This window comes from Crotalus tigris, unplaced genomic scaffold (genome assembly GCF_016545835.1).
Source record: "Crotalus tigris isolate CLP2741 ecotype Arizona unplaced genomic scaffold, ASM1654583v1 scf7180000018777.2418813, whole genome shotgun sequence".
Taxonomy (NCBI): Eukaryota; Metazoa; Chordata; class Lepidosauria; order Squamata; family Viperidae; genus Crotalus; species Crotalus tigris.
Genome location: NW_024097195.1, coordinates 1,900,757 through 1,917,622, shown reverse-complemented (window position 1 = coordinate 1,917,622; position 16,866 = coordinate 1,900,757). Strand labels below are relative to the sequence as shown.

Genomic DNA, 16,866 nt, shown 5'->3' with positions numbered 1-16,866 from the left:
GTTGCGAGTTTGACACCCATGAGCTAGAGGACCATATTTATGGATTAAGTATGGATTAAGAGTCACACTAATTTAATATACTCTTGGCTATTTTCATGTCAAGATAACATGAGCAACTAGTGGGAATTATATATGAAAACAGTTCTCTGGCCCTTATGTAGCCTAAACCGCTTAGTGAAATGTAAGTGGCTTGTTACTGGGTATGTAATTATTTGGGGAAACAAAGTCCCATTAAAAAAGGGGAGGTGGGAGCACTTTTAAAAATAGTGCTATAGATTGCACATGTTATTTTCCTGCAACATTCCCTGATTTTGATTCAGTACTTAATGAACTATACTGAAATATATTATGTCCTTTATGCCTTTTAGTATATTTGTATTGTTAGTATTAAAATGTAAACAATTACAAGGCTTCCCTGCACTGTTCATACTCTTTTATTTAACAAGTCTAGCTTTGCTCCAATCAGTTCTATTTTATCCATTTATAATATTCAAAATAGATTTCTCCATACCACTATGCATATATGCAATCATAATTGTAAAATGCATTTTAAAATAGAAATGTAACTGCTATGAAAAAATGTTTCTCAGTTTAATGAGAAACACTTTTTACTGTAAGTCAGACTTAGCCTGATATGTAGTATAAATAACATGCTGTTCTATAACTAAAGATTTTAAATAAAGTATTTAATTTGAATGTGAGACATCCTCTTGGACATTGATTTTTAATAGCCAGAGCCTTAAAATTCATAAATCCATGGTAGTCAGTTTAAAATCCCCAAAACATGGTTCATCATCAAGCATAAGTACACACTAAAACATTAAAGAAAATGCTGTTAAAACACTTCATTTATAAATTCCATAAAACTATATCTTGTATTCAAGAGTAAATAGGCCACGCATAACAGATACACAGAATCACAATAAACATTTTGTCTTATTTTACTTCAAGTTACTACCTCTTTTTCTCTCCTTTGCTGCCTCTTCTGTCATTATTCAGTCAAAGGTCTAGGTTAATTCCTTTTTTCATATTATTTTATACATCTTCATTTAAGTTATTGCTAGAGATGTGGGCAGTTGATTTTCTTATTACTATACATGATTTCGTTTGATTCATATACATTGAGCTTGCATTCCATGAACTGCAGCATATTATCAAATCACATTTAAATGTTTGTGTGATAAATCTAAAACTTTCAGTTCTGTCTCCTAATATTTTTTAAATTATGGGCACATTTTTTTATCAATGTGAGATGCTTTGATGGAAACATTTGAGTATGAGTTCTATTTTACAAACTAAAAAGAATAATGTGAATATAAGCTTCTGCTTATGTAGGATATACATAATTCTATTTAATTCTATATAGAATTAACCAAACTTCCATGCTGTAAATAATGATTTGATTTTAAAATGTTGATAGTAAACATAATTCTCTTTTCCATCTTTTAGTGTTTCTCAAAATTTATTTTGAGCAGTATTTGTGCTTTGATGGCACTCTAATTTAGACGTGGGAAATACTAAAGTATTTACAAAAAATTGTGAAATGAGAGTTGATTCTTCACATTTCAATCATTTGACAAATAGGGATAGTTCTTCCCATTTCAACTTTGATAGCAATTTAGCTTATGCAAAGGCATGACTTGCAATGTGTGATAAGTGTTGATGAATGATAGTAAAACTATTTGCATATTACATTGATTTCAGGTATAGTATTTTCATTAACCTTTTTCATCTGCTATACACATTTAGCATTGTGCAATTTAATAAGGGATTCTCTCTGTTTACCATCCATATCCATTGTGAATATTTCTTTAGGCCTTTGTTTAGGCCAAGATTACACTGTTCTGATTATAGTTCCTCTAAATTCTTTTTAAATAATCACCTACTATCAATTAGGTTCATAATTGCTTTTTCTTTTGCTACATTAACTCTTTGTAGAAGATTATGTGCCTTTTCTGCATTTATAGAAGAGGAATTGGCAGGTTGTTTTCAGTAGAATTTCTAACTGGGAGTGATTCAGCAGTAGAGCTAATTAACTAGGGAGGTGGTAAGCTTCCCTCCAGAGGGGACATTCTGTCAGTATGAAAACAAAAACATTAGCTTTAATTTAGATGTTTGCACTAAACAGAAAGTTGGTCTTGGCCTAAATAATCCCTTCCTACTCTGTATTGTAGATAAAAATAAATTAATTATTGGAATCATTTACTGTTCTATCCCCTTCTTCTGTTCATTAGTCATAATTCTTGAGTAAAAAACTATTATAGAATACTAGTTGGTCACCATAACTTTTTAAAATAATTTTTCATATCTATTGTATGAGCAAGACAGGTAAGAAGTTCATATAACAGTAGAGATAATACGTAATATTTAATTCCCTTTCACAGGGTCATTGGAAGGAGAAAAACCACCTTCTCCATTTCAGATTATTTTCTACTGCAAATTTCAAAGAGAGCCTACAGAGCTGGGCAGGTTCACCAAGAATCACGAGAGAGCATTTTCTCATTTCTCCTGTCAAATGTGCTGCAGACTATTGAGTTGCCATTACCATACATCACCAATGGATAGCAACATTAGGCAGGTGATCACTAATTTCACACATTGTAAAAATGTAGATTGTAGAACAGTAGAAATTGGAAAATGCATAGTGATAGTTATGTTGTAAAAGGAAGTCTCTAAAATATGACTTTAATGGAACCTTGTAGTGGCAGGACACAGTGTTTATATATGAACCTAATACCTTCCTAATTACTACCTAATACTACATAACTCTCAAGAAGCTTCAGTTATTTTCATTCTTCCTAACTAAGTCCAGTTAACCATTAGAGCAGGGATGTCAAACTGGCAGCCTGCAGGAAGGATGTGTCACATGCAGGCCATGCCCACCTCAGCTCTGCAAAGGCAACATCGCAACATGTCACGATACATCACATGACGCGATTAAGTTTGACACCCTGCTTTAGAATATTGTTCAAGGTAGACACCATAATTGAGATACATGAACAGAGCACATCAAGAATACTTTATATTTCTTTAGCGAGTCTAAACAGATGGAACAATCATTTTCTATTAGTGGCTTGGAATAAATGTTGACAAAATGTTCAGGATACCTCCTACTGCAGGAATTGGTCATTATTTGACTATAGAAATGAACAAGTGCTGAGCAACTTTTCTTTCAGAGTCTAGTAACTACTACAAATTTCAACCAATGGATGTTTTTGAACACAAAAATCTTTAAAATGCGCCTCTGAATTTTGTTTATAGCCAACGTTAGAATGTTTGAAAATAATATGATGAACTTTTCATGTACAATGTTCTATTGTCAAGGATACTGATTGTCACTTTTGGATAGTTTCAGAGATAAATTTCCTATATTCAACAATTTATCCTAATTCTTATTGCTGAAGATGGTTCATGTTAACATTTCTGTCTTTCAAAATATAATTGTTACTTAGGTCTTTAATTGCTTGAATCAATTAAATTCTACTTTTAAATTTACACACTATATAGATCATCTATACAATATACAGTCTATTAATTCACAGTTCGTAAAATACTATCTCATTGTATTGTGTTAGAATTTATAGCAAGTGGATGATTATATTTGAAAATGTATCTTGGAAAAAGGGTGATGTTCAACACTGCAAAATAAAGAAGAGACAAAGAATATTAAAATGGCCTGCCTTAATAAAATCCATCAAAAATGAAGAACGCTAGGATAAATTAGTGTTACAGCTACCTTCGCTCTGCCCCTTCTTTCCAAAATCTCAAACTGCAGCAATGAGTATATTTTGTAACTATTCTGCTATAAAATCAATAACTAAAGAGAAAAGCTCATAAAAATGCAGAAACCAAAGCTAACAATGCTTATATTAAAACAGAAGGAGTAATGTATACTGTGTTTACAGTAATCCAGAGTACTATGCTATAGTTGAGAGATAGGGAATTATGTTCTAAATAGATAAAAGGGAAAAAAATTAAAAATAACTTGTGCAGGAGAGCATAGTTGAGCATGTGAATAGTTAGGTCTAAATAATATCAACATTCTAGCTGGACTCTATTTCTATAATATGGACCATTTTAGTAATATGAAAAAAGGAATACGAGGTGGAAGCTTTGAACAGCCAGTTGCCTTGCTTAATGCTAGTTCAACTTGCCTCATGCTATTTATAGTAATACTATATAATCACCTAGATTACTAGCTGTATTTTCCATATATTTTTCTAGTCCTCTTTCAAAATCATCCCAAATATACAACATACAGTAGCTACAAATCCCATATTTTTACTCACCATATTGAAAATCCAGTTCTGTTGTAGGAATGGAAGTAAAATATATTTCATGTATTTATGATTATAACTGCCTAGCATCTTTCTGGTTTCTAGAAATCAACTTTATATCAGGATAAAAATAGTTAACAGGACAGTAGTACTACTACCACTCCAGATTACCTAGGCTGTAACAAAACATCTTAAATTTGCACAAATAGAAATCTGGTTTAGATATTAGAGTCTTTGTAATATGCTACTGATTATTTCCTTTAAGTCAGAAAGTAGATAATGATATTTTGTTCTCACTAATAGGTTATAAATCTATTAGAGGAGACTTACATTGTGCTATGACTATCACTAAAATCAGGGGGTCTTCAAACTTGGCAACTTTAAGACTTGTGGATTTCAACTCCCAGAATTCCTCAGCTTTGGTTGGCTGAGGAATTCTGGGAGTTGAAGTCCACAAGTCTTAAAGATGCCAGGTTTGAAGATCCCTGACTAAAATTGAAGAACTATAAATTATAGGAATTAGTCCTGAGTAAGGAAGAAAACTTGTTAGTAAATTTGCTAGTAATTCAATCTGAGTATTCAGGAACAGCACCTGGTTCTCAGGTTCCTATTCATAATGAGTGCTTAAATTCTTCTACGTTGTAAGAACTTGATAAAGCAGCATTTCAGTTCAGTTAGTTTAAACATAGTTGTTTTCAGATATAAGCAGCATGTTCTTTCCAAACATAAGCAACTTCAGAAGAGCCAAGTTTTGTCTGGTATGCAATTTTTTCCAAAATCAAATACTGAAGAGGTTATAGACCTCATAGGGAGTGTACCACTGGAATAACAAATAGTTGCCACTTGCTTGATTCTTCTTATAGGTCAGAAATACATGGAAATCTGTCAAAACTTATTGTCTTGTAATCAGCATCTATGTTAGATCAATTGGTAGGTGATTAGAAATTATGATAAGATGGGGAAATAGGATGTAGTCAGGAATCTATATGCAGAATATGGTAGATAAATGTTAGTTATCTACATAATAATTGTATCATCCTTGTCAATGAAAGGATTAATCTCCCATAATTGACTTCCATTAAGGTTCAGGGCTTCATTTTGTACTGTCAAGTATAAGAACAACCATTTTATTCGTGATAAAAGAATAAAAATGCCAACCATTAGATTAGTGTTGCTATTAGAGCACTCTCATTCTCAGGTCTTTGTCATATATTAAAATAGATTTATTTGCTATTACAAGAGGTTATAATAATTTTGTAGAATTGTCATAGTTTTATTAGTCTATTCATCACTCTAAACAGCTAAATTCATTGTACAGATGCAGTAACAATTAGCATTTAGTAACCATACTTATAGTAAGATCTTTAAAGCATGTAGAACTTTGTAATCTTCAATGTGATTTAAGAATAAACCGTTCTTAGTTATAATTCAGCTTACTTTATGCCTATAATTAGTTAATGGTGTGAATGAAGCAGCAACTGTGATAATTGGCTTAAGACACTCTATTTCATTAGCCCAGCAGCCTGTTAGCTGAAGTTATTCATACATCTCCTGTTTCTTTGTAATCTTATTTAACTGCATGAGTGTCCAGAGACTGAATCCTAATAACATATGAATCTTTTAATTAAATTTGTTAAACATTATTTCAGGTGTAAGGTTTTTAACTCTGGTAGTAGCAGGTGGGTTTCAAATAACAAACTAGAACAGATGTGAGGAATGGAAAAGCAGTGAGACATGGGATACGGTGGGTAAATGAATGATGGGGAAACTACGGGTTGGGCCAATTAACTAATCATTAATAATCTTTCCAAACTGATCACAGCTTTCCAGCTAGGCAGGGAGGAGGACTCAAGTAGGGAGTTAGTCTTGAATTGTTGCACAGCCAAAAGAAATCCAGGACTGACACACACACACCCTTCCCATGGAATCTTACCTGTTCTCAAGGGAAGGCAAGCAGCCTGAGGAGATTCCTGTGCTATAGGTATCTTAGGTGTTGCAATAAAATAGTCAACTTTTAATGTGTTGATCTATTACCTGGATTTTGGACCTGGTTGCAAGTAATAGCCACAACAAATCAGTAGTAACTTGTAGGGAAGAATAATTTTGTATGTTTCACTATACAGGTTGTCCTTGACTGAGGACTACAGCTGAGATGGAAAAATCCATCGTTAGCCAGTGTGGTCATTAAGTGAGGCATCATTTGGCTGCACCTGATTTTACAACCTTTTTTGTTGCTGTCATTAAGCAAATCACCTGTGGTTGTGGGTTAAGTCATGATGGGATCCTAATGCTACTGGCTTCCCCCTTGACTTTTGCTTGTCAGAGACTGGATGGAAAAGTTGCAAGTGGCAAGCATATAACATTGCAGGACACTGTAACTTGTGAACTGGTTGCCAAGTAACTGGATTATAATTACATAACCTAGGATACAAATGCAAGGATTGGTCAAGTCAAGTATTTTCAGTGGTATCATAATTTCAAATAGACACAAAATGGCCATTAAGCAGAGAGTGCCTGTAGTCACTCTTTATGAAAAATGTACCTAATTCTGAACTTCTATAATTATATAATTCATATAGTTCTGGAAACTCAATATTTCTAGTTTGATGTAATAGTTAAGGTACTGGCCTAGAAACCTGGAGACTGATTTTTACCCCTGTCATAGGCATGAAAAACTATCTGGGTGACTTTGGGCCAGTCATACACGTCACAGGATTGTGGGAAAATAGGAGGAGAAAGGAGTATTATGCTTTATTTATAAAAAATTAATATTATTATAAAAAATAATAAAGGGGAGATAAAACTAATAAAAAAAATTTTTCCAATTACTCTGAGTAAATTCAATTTTGATCCAGATTTTCTGCATTAAGCATCTATCAATATATTAGCACATTTCCTAGAATAAGTCAGATATTCCAATAATATTAAGGCTGCAAACATAGTTTTTCAGTTTTAATTCATGATAAATTCCAGCTTTTAAAATTTGTTTTTAATATTTCCAGAGAAAGAATGTAAAAACTCTCCTATTGCACTGCAGTAAAAATGAGTAGTGCCAAATGTACTATGTTCTAATATCTTAAACCCTACTTGAATACCTATTTATACAAATGCCTATTACTTTTCCTTAACTCAGTTATTCTGTAACAATTTAAGGTATTGATAACAAATGCTGACCGGGAATCTTCCCCCAAAAATACGAAACAGCTCAGTGATTGTTGAGAGACAGTCTGAGGCTGTTTTCTCATTGTTTGCATCATGACAACAATACAGTTATTTGGAATGAAAAAGTTTTCCATTGATACACCAAATGTGGGTAATAAAGTTCCAACAAAGGCATATGAAAATAGGTCTAACGGTTTATAAGTTTTGACTGTAATTGGGGGGAAAAAGTTCAGTATATGTAGTCCTTGCTTGACTGGTTGCTTATATGACTGCTCAAAGTACACTGACCTCGGAACATGTGCTTTACAGGCTGTAAAACAGCCCCAACTGTTGTATATGGTTGTTTCTCCTCCTCCCCCCCAGTGGTCATATGACTTTATGTTGGGAAGCTCAGTTTTATGATTTGTTGCAGCATTCCGCAGACATAAATCCATGATTCTTGATGGTTTTTTGCAGGCAGGAAGATTGCAAAGTTTATTTCCCCATTTTTATTTTTATTTTTTTGCTGTGTTCAGATGAACTCTTTGAGTAGAAAACTACATGCTGTCCTGGCACATAGTAGGAAAAACAACAGAATATCCAGTGTTCAGACTTAAGTCCAATTTAGCAAATGATAGAAAGGAAATAGTACTTGGCTAGTAGCATATAGAAATGTTAATGGGATGCTAATAATGGGGAATGAACCTGCAGTTACTATTCTTAGTTAGCTATTGTCTGGATACATGATATTAAGGAACAGGCTTAATTACAAATGTACATCTTACTACTCTTCTACTTCAGTAAATATGAATAATTTTAATATGAGTCACTTGTTAACAAAAATAAACATTGTTTTTCAGGATTAAAATAAAATAGAGATGATAAAGCAGAATCTTGTAATCAAAAGAACGTTATATTTTTACTAGTAATTTTATCAAAGTTTATAATTTCACCAGTAAAAATTAATATAAACTGAAAAAAAGAATAGAAAGAGTAAAAGGTGCAAAAAAGAAAGAAAAAGGGAAAATGGAAAGGGAAATAGAAAAGAAAAATATAAAGAAAAAAGTGATTTCCCATGCTCATCACAATAAAAATAGAGAATTTTAGTAACTTATTACCTTCTCTTAAAATACAACAAATATATCCCCATAGCCTGTCTTTTATCTGTGTTTTATCTCTAAACAAATCCATAAAGCATCATCATTTCAATTTTATTTTCCACTAGAGTCCACTGAGGGTTACCAGAGATAATATTCATTTTAACTTTGATGAAATAAAACAAATTTTATATTCCTTCCTTTTTCTTCTAAGAATCTTGATCTTTAGTTCCTTCTAGTAATGTCCTAGAATTTGATTTTTTTTCTTTGTCACGTCACAAAATTCTCTAAAGTTTCACAAAACATATTTTGTAAATCCAGTACAGGAAAATTATCCAGGTCACTCTCTTGGTTTGTTATTTGTATATCCCTTTCAATAAATAAGACATCAGCTGGTTTCTTTGATATGTCCAATGAAACATCTTTTTTCCATATCATTCTAATAGAAATACATTTTCAACCCACTTTCTTGTTCCTCATGCTTATTCCTCTTATAACATCTTTTAGACACACAGACAATTCTTGCTTTTGACACACACTCTATAAAGGCAGACCATTTTAGAATTAGCTTCTGCATACATTGTTCAAAGATATCCTTCAATATATTCAATGTTAAAATATGTTGCTTCATTCTGTAATTGTAAATTAAGTAAAAGGGTTCTTTTAATTGTAATCTTTAGTTCCCTCTGATGTCCAGTTTTAAAATTTTATCTTACTATGTTTCAAATCAAGCCATTTTCCCATGGGAAGAATTCTTTTCAATTAATTAAAAAATCTTATTTGAAATATGGTTAAATGGTTTAATGTGTTTGTAACATTCTAGATATCAAAGTTTTAATTATTCTTTACTGTTTATTTTGAAACAATCTTGAACTTTTATTTTTAAACTCAAGTATTCAAGGAAACACACCCAATGCTGTCAAAGGTTCAAAAATTAGGAAGCTTTTAATCTTAATTTCCCATTTCACTACTCTAGAAAACTATAGTTATAGTTTTTAAAAAACAAAATTATAATTTAATATCCCCGTTTTATTGTACTAAGGGAGCAATGAATTTTGACTGTCTGAATTGAATAGATTTTTTGGGGGGGGAGTAAGAATTTCTCAATTGCTAATTCACAGGCATAATACGCACTTGTTTGAAATCATAGGAAAATCTAAATAGAAAACAATCCATACTTCAAAAGAATGCCAACAAACCTTATTTTCAATTTCTGAATACACTCACTGACATTCTAAATCGGGTCCCCACCCACAGCCCACCACCAAGCCATGGCCTATTCAGAACTGGACTGTGTGAGAGGCGGGCTGGCGTGCACATCCACAGGCAGCTCAACTAGCACAAGCAGTTGGCAAACGCACTCAGCTCAACATGTAGTCAAGCTGCATGTGCATATGTATTCATGCTGGCCTGCCGCTTAAACGGCCCGGTTCTCCCCCCCCCCCAGCTGGGCCGCCAAGTTGCAAAGGTTGGGGAAGGCTGTTCTAGATGACATACGGCACGTTATGTGTTTTAATTACTATTTTACAAATCTGGGGTGCAAAAATAGAGATGAGAATTAGATGGTAGCAAAGAGATACAGAAAACCCAAGCTCTTAGGTGCCAACTGAATTCAGTTTCTTTACCCTAGATACCACTGAGACACTATTGCAGTGATGGCGAACCTTTTAGAGACTGAGTGCCCAAACTGCATCCCAAAACCCAGTTATGCATCGTTGAGTGCCGGGTGGGTGTGGCCCATTGGGTGGGCGTGGCCCCTTGGGTAGGCGTAGCTGCGGTGATAACGGCAGACTGGGTGGGACTAAACAGTTCAATCAATCAATTCCAACTTTGCAAGATCTTTTTTTTCCCATGAGAAGTTGAAATTGACTGATTGAACTTTTTTTTTTTTTTTTTGCACACGGTGGCGGAGGCATAAAGCGAAAAGGTTTTATAAAACCCAGCTGAAGGCCTAGGACTGGGGCAACAGTGTGTGTGCCTACAGAGAGGGCTCTGAGTGCCGCCTCTGGCACCCGTGCCACAGGTTCGCCACCACTGCACTATTGGTTTCAATTTATATACCAAGCCATTATTTTGAATTTAAAAAGAACTGTGTGTATGTTACTTTTATTGATTTTTAAACTAATAACAATAAAAGAGGTAGTACAAGTACTAGTAATATAAGAAATAAAAATAATACATTTAATTTCATTTAAAATATTGCTAATGTACATAATTTACAGATTTTAGACTACAAACTAAAAAATCAAGAAGAAAAAAAATGACAGCTAACATTATGAAAAGAAATTTCTGATATCAAGACATTATGCTTACACAATGAATTAAAAACTACAGAGAATCATAATTGTGGATGTCTGTTTAAGGGTATTGTGCATTCTTCAATTAGTAAAAACTTACAGATTACAAAACAATAGTATGATAAAAAGAAAATATACTACAGAGTTTTTCCCTTGAAAGAATATTGATATACTTTTACACAATTGGCATTCATGCCAGTCAGTGCAAACAAAATGTTCTTTGAGATGTTCTATCCATACATCATCTTTTTACATGTAAAAATTCAGACCATTTTTAATTAGGTGCCTAAAGATCTATTGGATTACAGTTCCCATAATCTCCCAAAAGCAGTGTGGCTTTCCAACATATCATGAGGGTAACCAATTGAGAAAATGCTTCTCAGAATAATTGTTTAGAGCATGGGAGTCCAAGCTTTTTGGCTTGCCTGGCCTGCGTTGAGTGAAGAACTGTCCTGAGCTGCATATAAAAATATATAATATTGTTAATCTTCATATAAATCACATAATAATGTTAAACGTTTACAACCTTGTGCAGCATTATTAGCTGTCCAGAGCTGCATGCAGCCGGTGGGTTGGACATGCCTGATTTAGAGCATAAATAAGCAGGCAGTGTTTGCAGAGGAATTGCATAGAAATAGTATTTTTATTTCTTTACATTGATGAGTGAAAGAACCTATTCACCCTGGTCCATATTCAGCTTCATAAACATTTAAGTTTAAACATGTTTTATTTTTAAATGCCTGCAGATGATGTGGAATATCCTGCTGCTTTAAATGCTATAGCAGGTAATTATTTACCCTAGTGTTTAATTGTCACTGAAGCCTCAGCCGTAGAACATGTGGTTTGCATGCAGAAGGTCCCAGATATTCCTGCACATTCCCTGCAGTGCTAAGAAAGCCCTCTCTGCAATCCTATAGAGCAGTGTTTCCCAAACTTGACAATTTTAAGGCTATGGAATTCTGGGAGTTGAAGTCCTCATGCCTTAAAATTGTCAAGTTTGGGAAACACTGCTATAGAGTGATTGCAGGCAGCGCTTGGCCGAAAGAATCAGCAGTCTGCCTTGCCTTCCTATACGCTGAACCTTCCTCAGTGGCAGCATCATTAAGGTTATTCCATCCCTTCACAGAGATGCCTTTCCATTTCATTAGCTTCTGCTGTTTCACTTGTCTTTTAGACATTTAATATTCACTTCTGCAAAGCCCAATATAGTTTAAAGATACTGGAAGTGATGCTACTTTTAAGTTTCCCCCTCATGATTTAGTCTTTAATGATTACAGTGCTGCCTAGAATTAAAAAAAAAATACACCAGTTCATAGGTTTTCACATTTCTTTGCAATAATGCAACCAGCTGAAGTGTTTGCATTAATTTCTTCACTACTTTGTTCATATTAGAACTAATATTGCGGAACTCCAAGATGTATCATTAATAGGGCATCCTACTATTAAATTCCACAGTGATTTCCAAAGCCCTGTTACTTTTATTTTTAATTGAAACACCCCTCCCCCCACCATGGCCTCTGCTTTTAATCTTAATTTTAAAACAAAACTTTGATATCAAATACTGTATGGAGAGTTCTCAGCTATATTTGATCAATACATTGAAACAAATTACTGAAGTATTCCCAAAAAATATTTAAGCCTTTTGAATAGTTTTTGGCAGAGACGTTTCTGAGTATTTATTTCATTTGTGTGTTAGATTAATTCTGTAATTCAGCAGCTTTTTTTTTTTGATACCTGTTTCCATATCCTGAAACACTGAAGGGATCTCAGTTTCATGAAGTTTTGTATGATAGTTATTATATTATAATATCAGAAGCTGCTTTGGCATCTGTAGTATCAGTTATAATGAATGTCTTGATCGACTATTAGAAAGTCATTAAATAGTTACAAAACAACGTAAATGTGTTCTCAAACCTATGTTAGAATTTAATTTAATAAAGGATTATTGTCTGTGCTAGCTAATTGAAAATAAACTGTGAAACGTGAATTCTAAAATTGCCTTCCATATTAATATATTATTAGTTAATAACAAATATTAATATTAATGTTATTTATACTTGATTATCAGGAGAATAACACATTCTTGAGCAAATCTTTATATAACTGTGAAATATATCATAGTGTATATTTTCTCACAATATATCCTCATCTACTGAAAGTAATACGAGCTTTTTCAAAATCTTTCATTAACTTGTCAATTATTTGCAGTTTTTTTTTAAAAAAAGCCAAGTCTATTTCAATTAATATATAGGTTTTTTTTCATATTTGATAAAAGGCTGACCTAATTATTTGAGGGTTTTGTTTTTCAGATAAAAGCAAAAAATTATGACAAAGTAGAGAAGGTAAGCTTCTATGTATACATTAATTTTTAAAAATCAGAATAGTAAATAATTAAAATATGTATTTTCTCTACTGTGAGAATAAGCTATGTGCCTACCTTGAGCTAAGATGTCCTAATTTTTTTGAGGAATCATGAATTAAATGTTCCATATGGCTGTTGGTTATACAAAAAGTATAAAAGTGGGAAACACGGTAAGGTATTTAAGGAATCCATAGAGGTGTTTAGCATTGTCATATGGTATAACGAGACCCCCAGGAATGAGTGGGTTGTCATTCTCCTATTCTCACAAATCATCCTTCTGTATGCAAGTTGCTATCTTGGCAGCTCTAATTCTAGTATGAACCACAACCAGATTACTTTTTGCTTTATGTCACTCCTGGAATTACTAACTAAATAATCAAGATAGTTATGGATTTTTTTTTTTAACATGAAGAGCCCCAGTGGATTGGGAAGAAGAAATGATGGTTGACGCATAAAAGCAATAGACAATAGAAGTTAGAGTGGCCTTTACAATTGCTTATATCAACTTATCTATAATAGTAACTTTAGAGAGACAGTATGATGTACTGATTAAGGCCTTGGACTAGAAACCAGGAGGCCTTGAATTCTGTTCCTATCTTAGCTGGATGACTTTGGACCAATTACTGAATCTCAGCCCTAGAAAGAAGGTGGCAATAGCAAAACATTTCCAAAACCTTGCCAGGAGAATTACAGAGACTTGTCCAGGTAGTTACCTGGATCAACATTGGCTCAAAGGATTAAAAAGAAAAAGTAACTGTTACAGCCATTCTGACAACTATCATGTGAGAGTACAGTGGGAAGAATCTCCCCCCTCTCAAATATCAAAACAACCATGTTTTCTTCAGATGCTTGGGACCGCTTCAAAATCTGCATGTTCACCCACTTGGTTTCCTGTATTTTCTATGCATGTTGAAAGCAGCTGTCCAAGTTGGAAAAACGACTGTCTTAACAATGCACAAAAAGATGTTTTGTATATGCTTTTTAGTTAACATGCAAGCAAAACAGGATTGGACTTACTTTAGCATTTTAACACCAGACAATCCCAAGAAAATAGGCTCATAATAAATGTTCATTGCTCATAATAAATGTAAAAATTAACATAAATACAACATGCCTTAAAATATTAAAACTGTTACCTATATAAAATTAAATACCATGGAATGTGCATCAAACTTTACCTGGCAGAGAAATAAAATCAGATAGGCTCCAATTAGATTGGTCTTATAATGCATTGATGCCTTTCCACAAATATCAGGCATTTCTGTTTTGCACACATATAGATACCATTGCTTGACTTCTTCAGCGGCTGCTTGCCGCCACTTGTGGCCAGACACCACACTAATTATCAGATTACCAAAACAGATCAAACAGATGCTACATTGGCCTTACTTAAATAGACTCGTTTGAAAAAGTTAAAAAAGGAAATATTTTAAATATAATTGACCAGTTTGACCAGAATATTTAATTAATCCCAAGTTTGGGGTTAACAGCTCATGAGTTTGGGCATAAAATGAACAGTGTCATAAAACATGGTGGTTTCAATGCCTCTCTCATTACAAAGTTTGGAATTGAATGGGATGCCTTTGTATTTCTCCTCAAAAACTACTGATGGAAGAGCCTTAGATTATGCCACGGTTGATTTGAAGACAGTACTTTGGTTTAGATACCTGGTCTACGAGGCATATATGGATTACTAAGAAAAATGTCTTTAATAAGCATGCAGCTGTGCTCTAAATTAACATTGAGTTTCTACCCCTCCTGCAAAGATATCCTTATATTCTACTACAGTCATCTGAGTAACAAAGTACATATGTTATGTGAAGTCCCTCTGATGCTTTAAGATGTATAAAGTGCAAGTCAAATTTCCCTTAAGAAAATCAGAACATGTAAGGCCTCCAGTACTGGATACTGTCAATCTTTTCTTTCAAATTGCTGCAGTTTATAGCTCTATTATTTTTAGCACTGGTTTAAAATAATAGAGACTGAGTATAATTCATCAAGCTTTGCCCAAGCTTTGCCCAAAAACGTTGAGGGTGACCATTGTATTTTCTTCAAAATTGAGAAAGTTTGTTCAAATTTGAGAAACAAGAATCTACTCTGACCTGCTGATGGACTCCTATTTCTTTTTCCTCTCAATATAAATAGCTGTTTCAGCGATGCCTTATGAAAGTCTTACACATTGACTTGTGGAAGTGCTACCTTTCATATGTACGAGAAACAAAAGGGAAGCTACCCAGTTATAAGTAAGTTGATACAAGTTTTTTGGCTACTTCTTCTGGGCCTGTGATTTAAAGGAAGAAATACATAACTCTGCCAAGATCAGTTCTTCACATGGTATAAATTGGTGACTTGGTGCTGTAGGAGGATTACTTAAGAGTATTGGTGTAACAGTGCTGATCGAGAACTGGTGTTTTCCTCTCCCCCTTCTTTTTCACCTGCTTTCACTTAAAAACAATTTTTTTCTGATGTAGAAGCAATAATAACCTATCCTGGAACTACACTGTTGCTCAGTGGTGTCTCTAGTATAAGGATACCACAAAGTTAATTTTCTTGATTCAGTGGTTTAAACTGTAATAAATAGTTGCGCGTCATTATAGTTAGTCTGTGAGCATCTAGCTCACTCCAAACTACTGGATTTTTTTCAAGCTTCCTGCTCTTTGGAGAATCAAATGTCCAGGTGGCCATCAGTTTAAAGCAGTTTGAAGTTAACCTGAAAGTTGTTTGAAGTGTAATCATTCTCACTGTTAACTTTTAAAATCTTATTTCACTTTACTTTGCAGTACAGGTAGTCTTTTAGTGACTGCCTTGTGTAACATGTTTCCCCAAATATAAGCCCTAACCGGAAAATAAGACCTAACACATCTTTTAGAGCAAAAATTAATATAAGACCCGGTTTTATTTTCAGGAAAACATGGTAGTACTTTTCATTGTTAAATTGATGATCAAAAAAATAGCTTTGTAATCAGTTCTTGCTTTTATGACCTTCCTAGGTCTGTAAAGCAAAGGAAAGCTGAAACAAGATTGCAACCACAGTCACAAGTTCACTTAGAAACTGTTTTGTTTAATGACTGAAGTGCCTGTCTCAGTTGTAGTCACTAAAGAAGAACTATCAATATTTTCAATTATATGACTGTACAGTAATGTAATCCCAGAGTAAGATTGCCAATAAACTACAAAATGTCTTAATATTATTAAAGCTGCTTTATTTCAGCTCTTTCTAAACCTAAAAAAGTTGCATTATTTCCGAAAGAAGTTGAAACCTCAGTGTGCTTTTAAAAAATCATTTTAAAATGTAGAATATAGGTTCCTTGATCAGGGAATTCTCCCCAAAATGTAGATCCTCTTGAAGCATGTCAGACTGCCCTATGAAAAGCCTGGAATAGTATTTTTATGTATGATAAACCTGCTTATTTAAAGTAAATTGAACATAATAAATATTTTTCATGCAAGTTTAATTGTGTGTTTTCTGTGTATTTTTTATAGAGAAAAAATGGCTCAAGCGTATGATTTTGCTCTAGATAAAATTGGCATGGAAATAATGTCATATCAGGTAGGTTTCTATATATTTTTTGGAAATATTTTTGTTAAATATTGAACAGTTATGACAAACTAAACTTTGACTGCTTTTTATATAGATCTGGGTGGATTACATCAATTTTTTGAAAGGCGTGTAAGTACAATATTTTTTTCTT

At 33.5% G+C, this 16,866-nt stretch overlaps 1 protein-coding gene across 1 annotated transcript in view; it reads left to right on the top strand.

Annotated features, from left to right (window-relative positions):
* Positions 1–16,866, top strand: part of CSTF3 (cleavage stimulation factor subunit 3) — a 59,309-nt gene that overhangs the window by 24,703 nt on the left and 17,740 nt on the right. The window contains exons 4-7 of the mRNA XM_039355933.1: positions 13,122–13,154; positions 15,320–15,417; positions 16,658–16,724; positions 16,810–16,844. Of these exons, the coding sequence (XP_039211867.1) occupies positions 13,122–13,154; positions 15,320–15,417; positions 16,658–16,724; positions 16,810–16,844 (233 nt within the window). The remainder of the gene's footprint in view (positions 1–13,121; positions 13,155–15,319; positions 15,418–16,657; positions 16,725–16,809; positions 16,845–16,866) is intronic.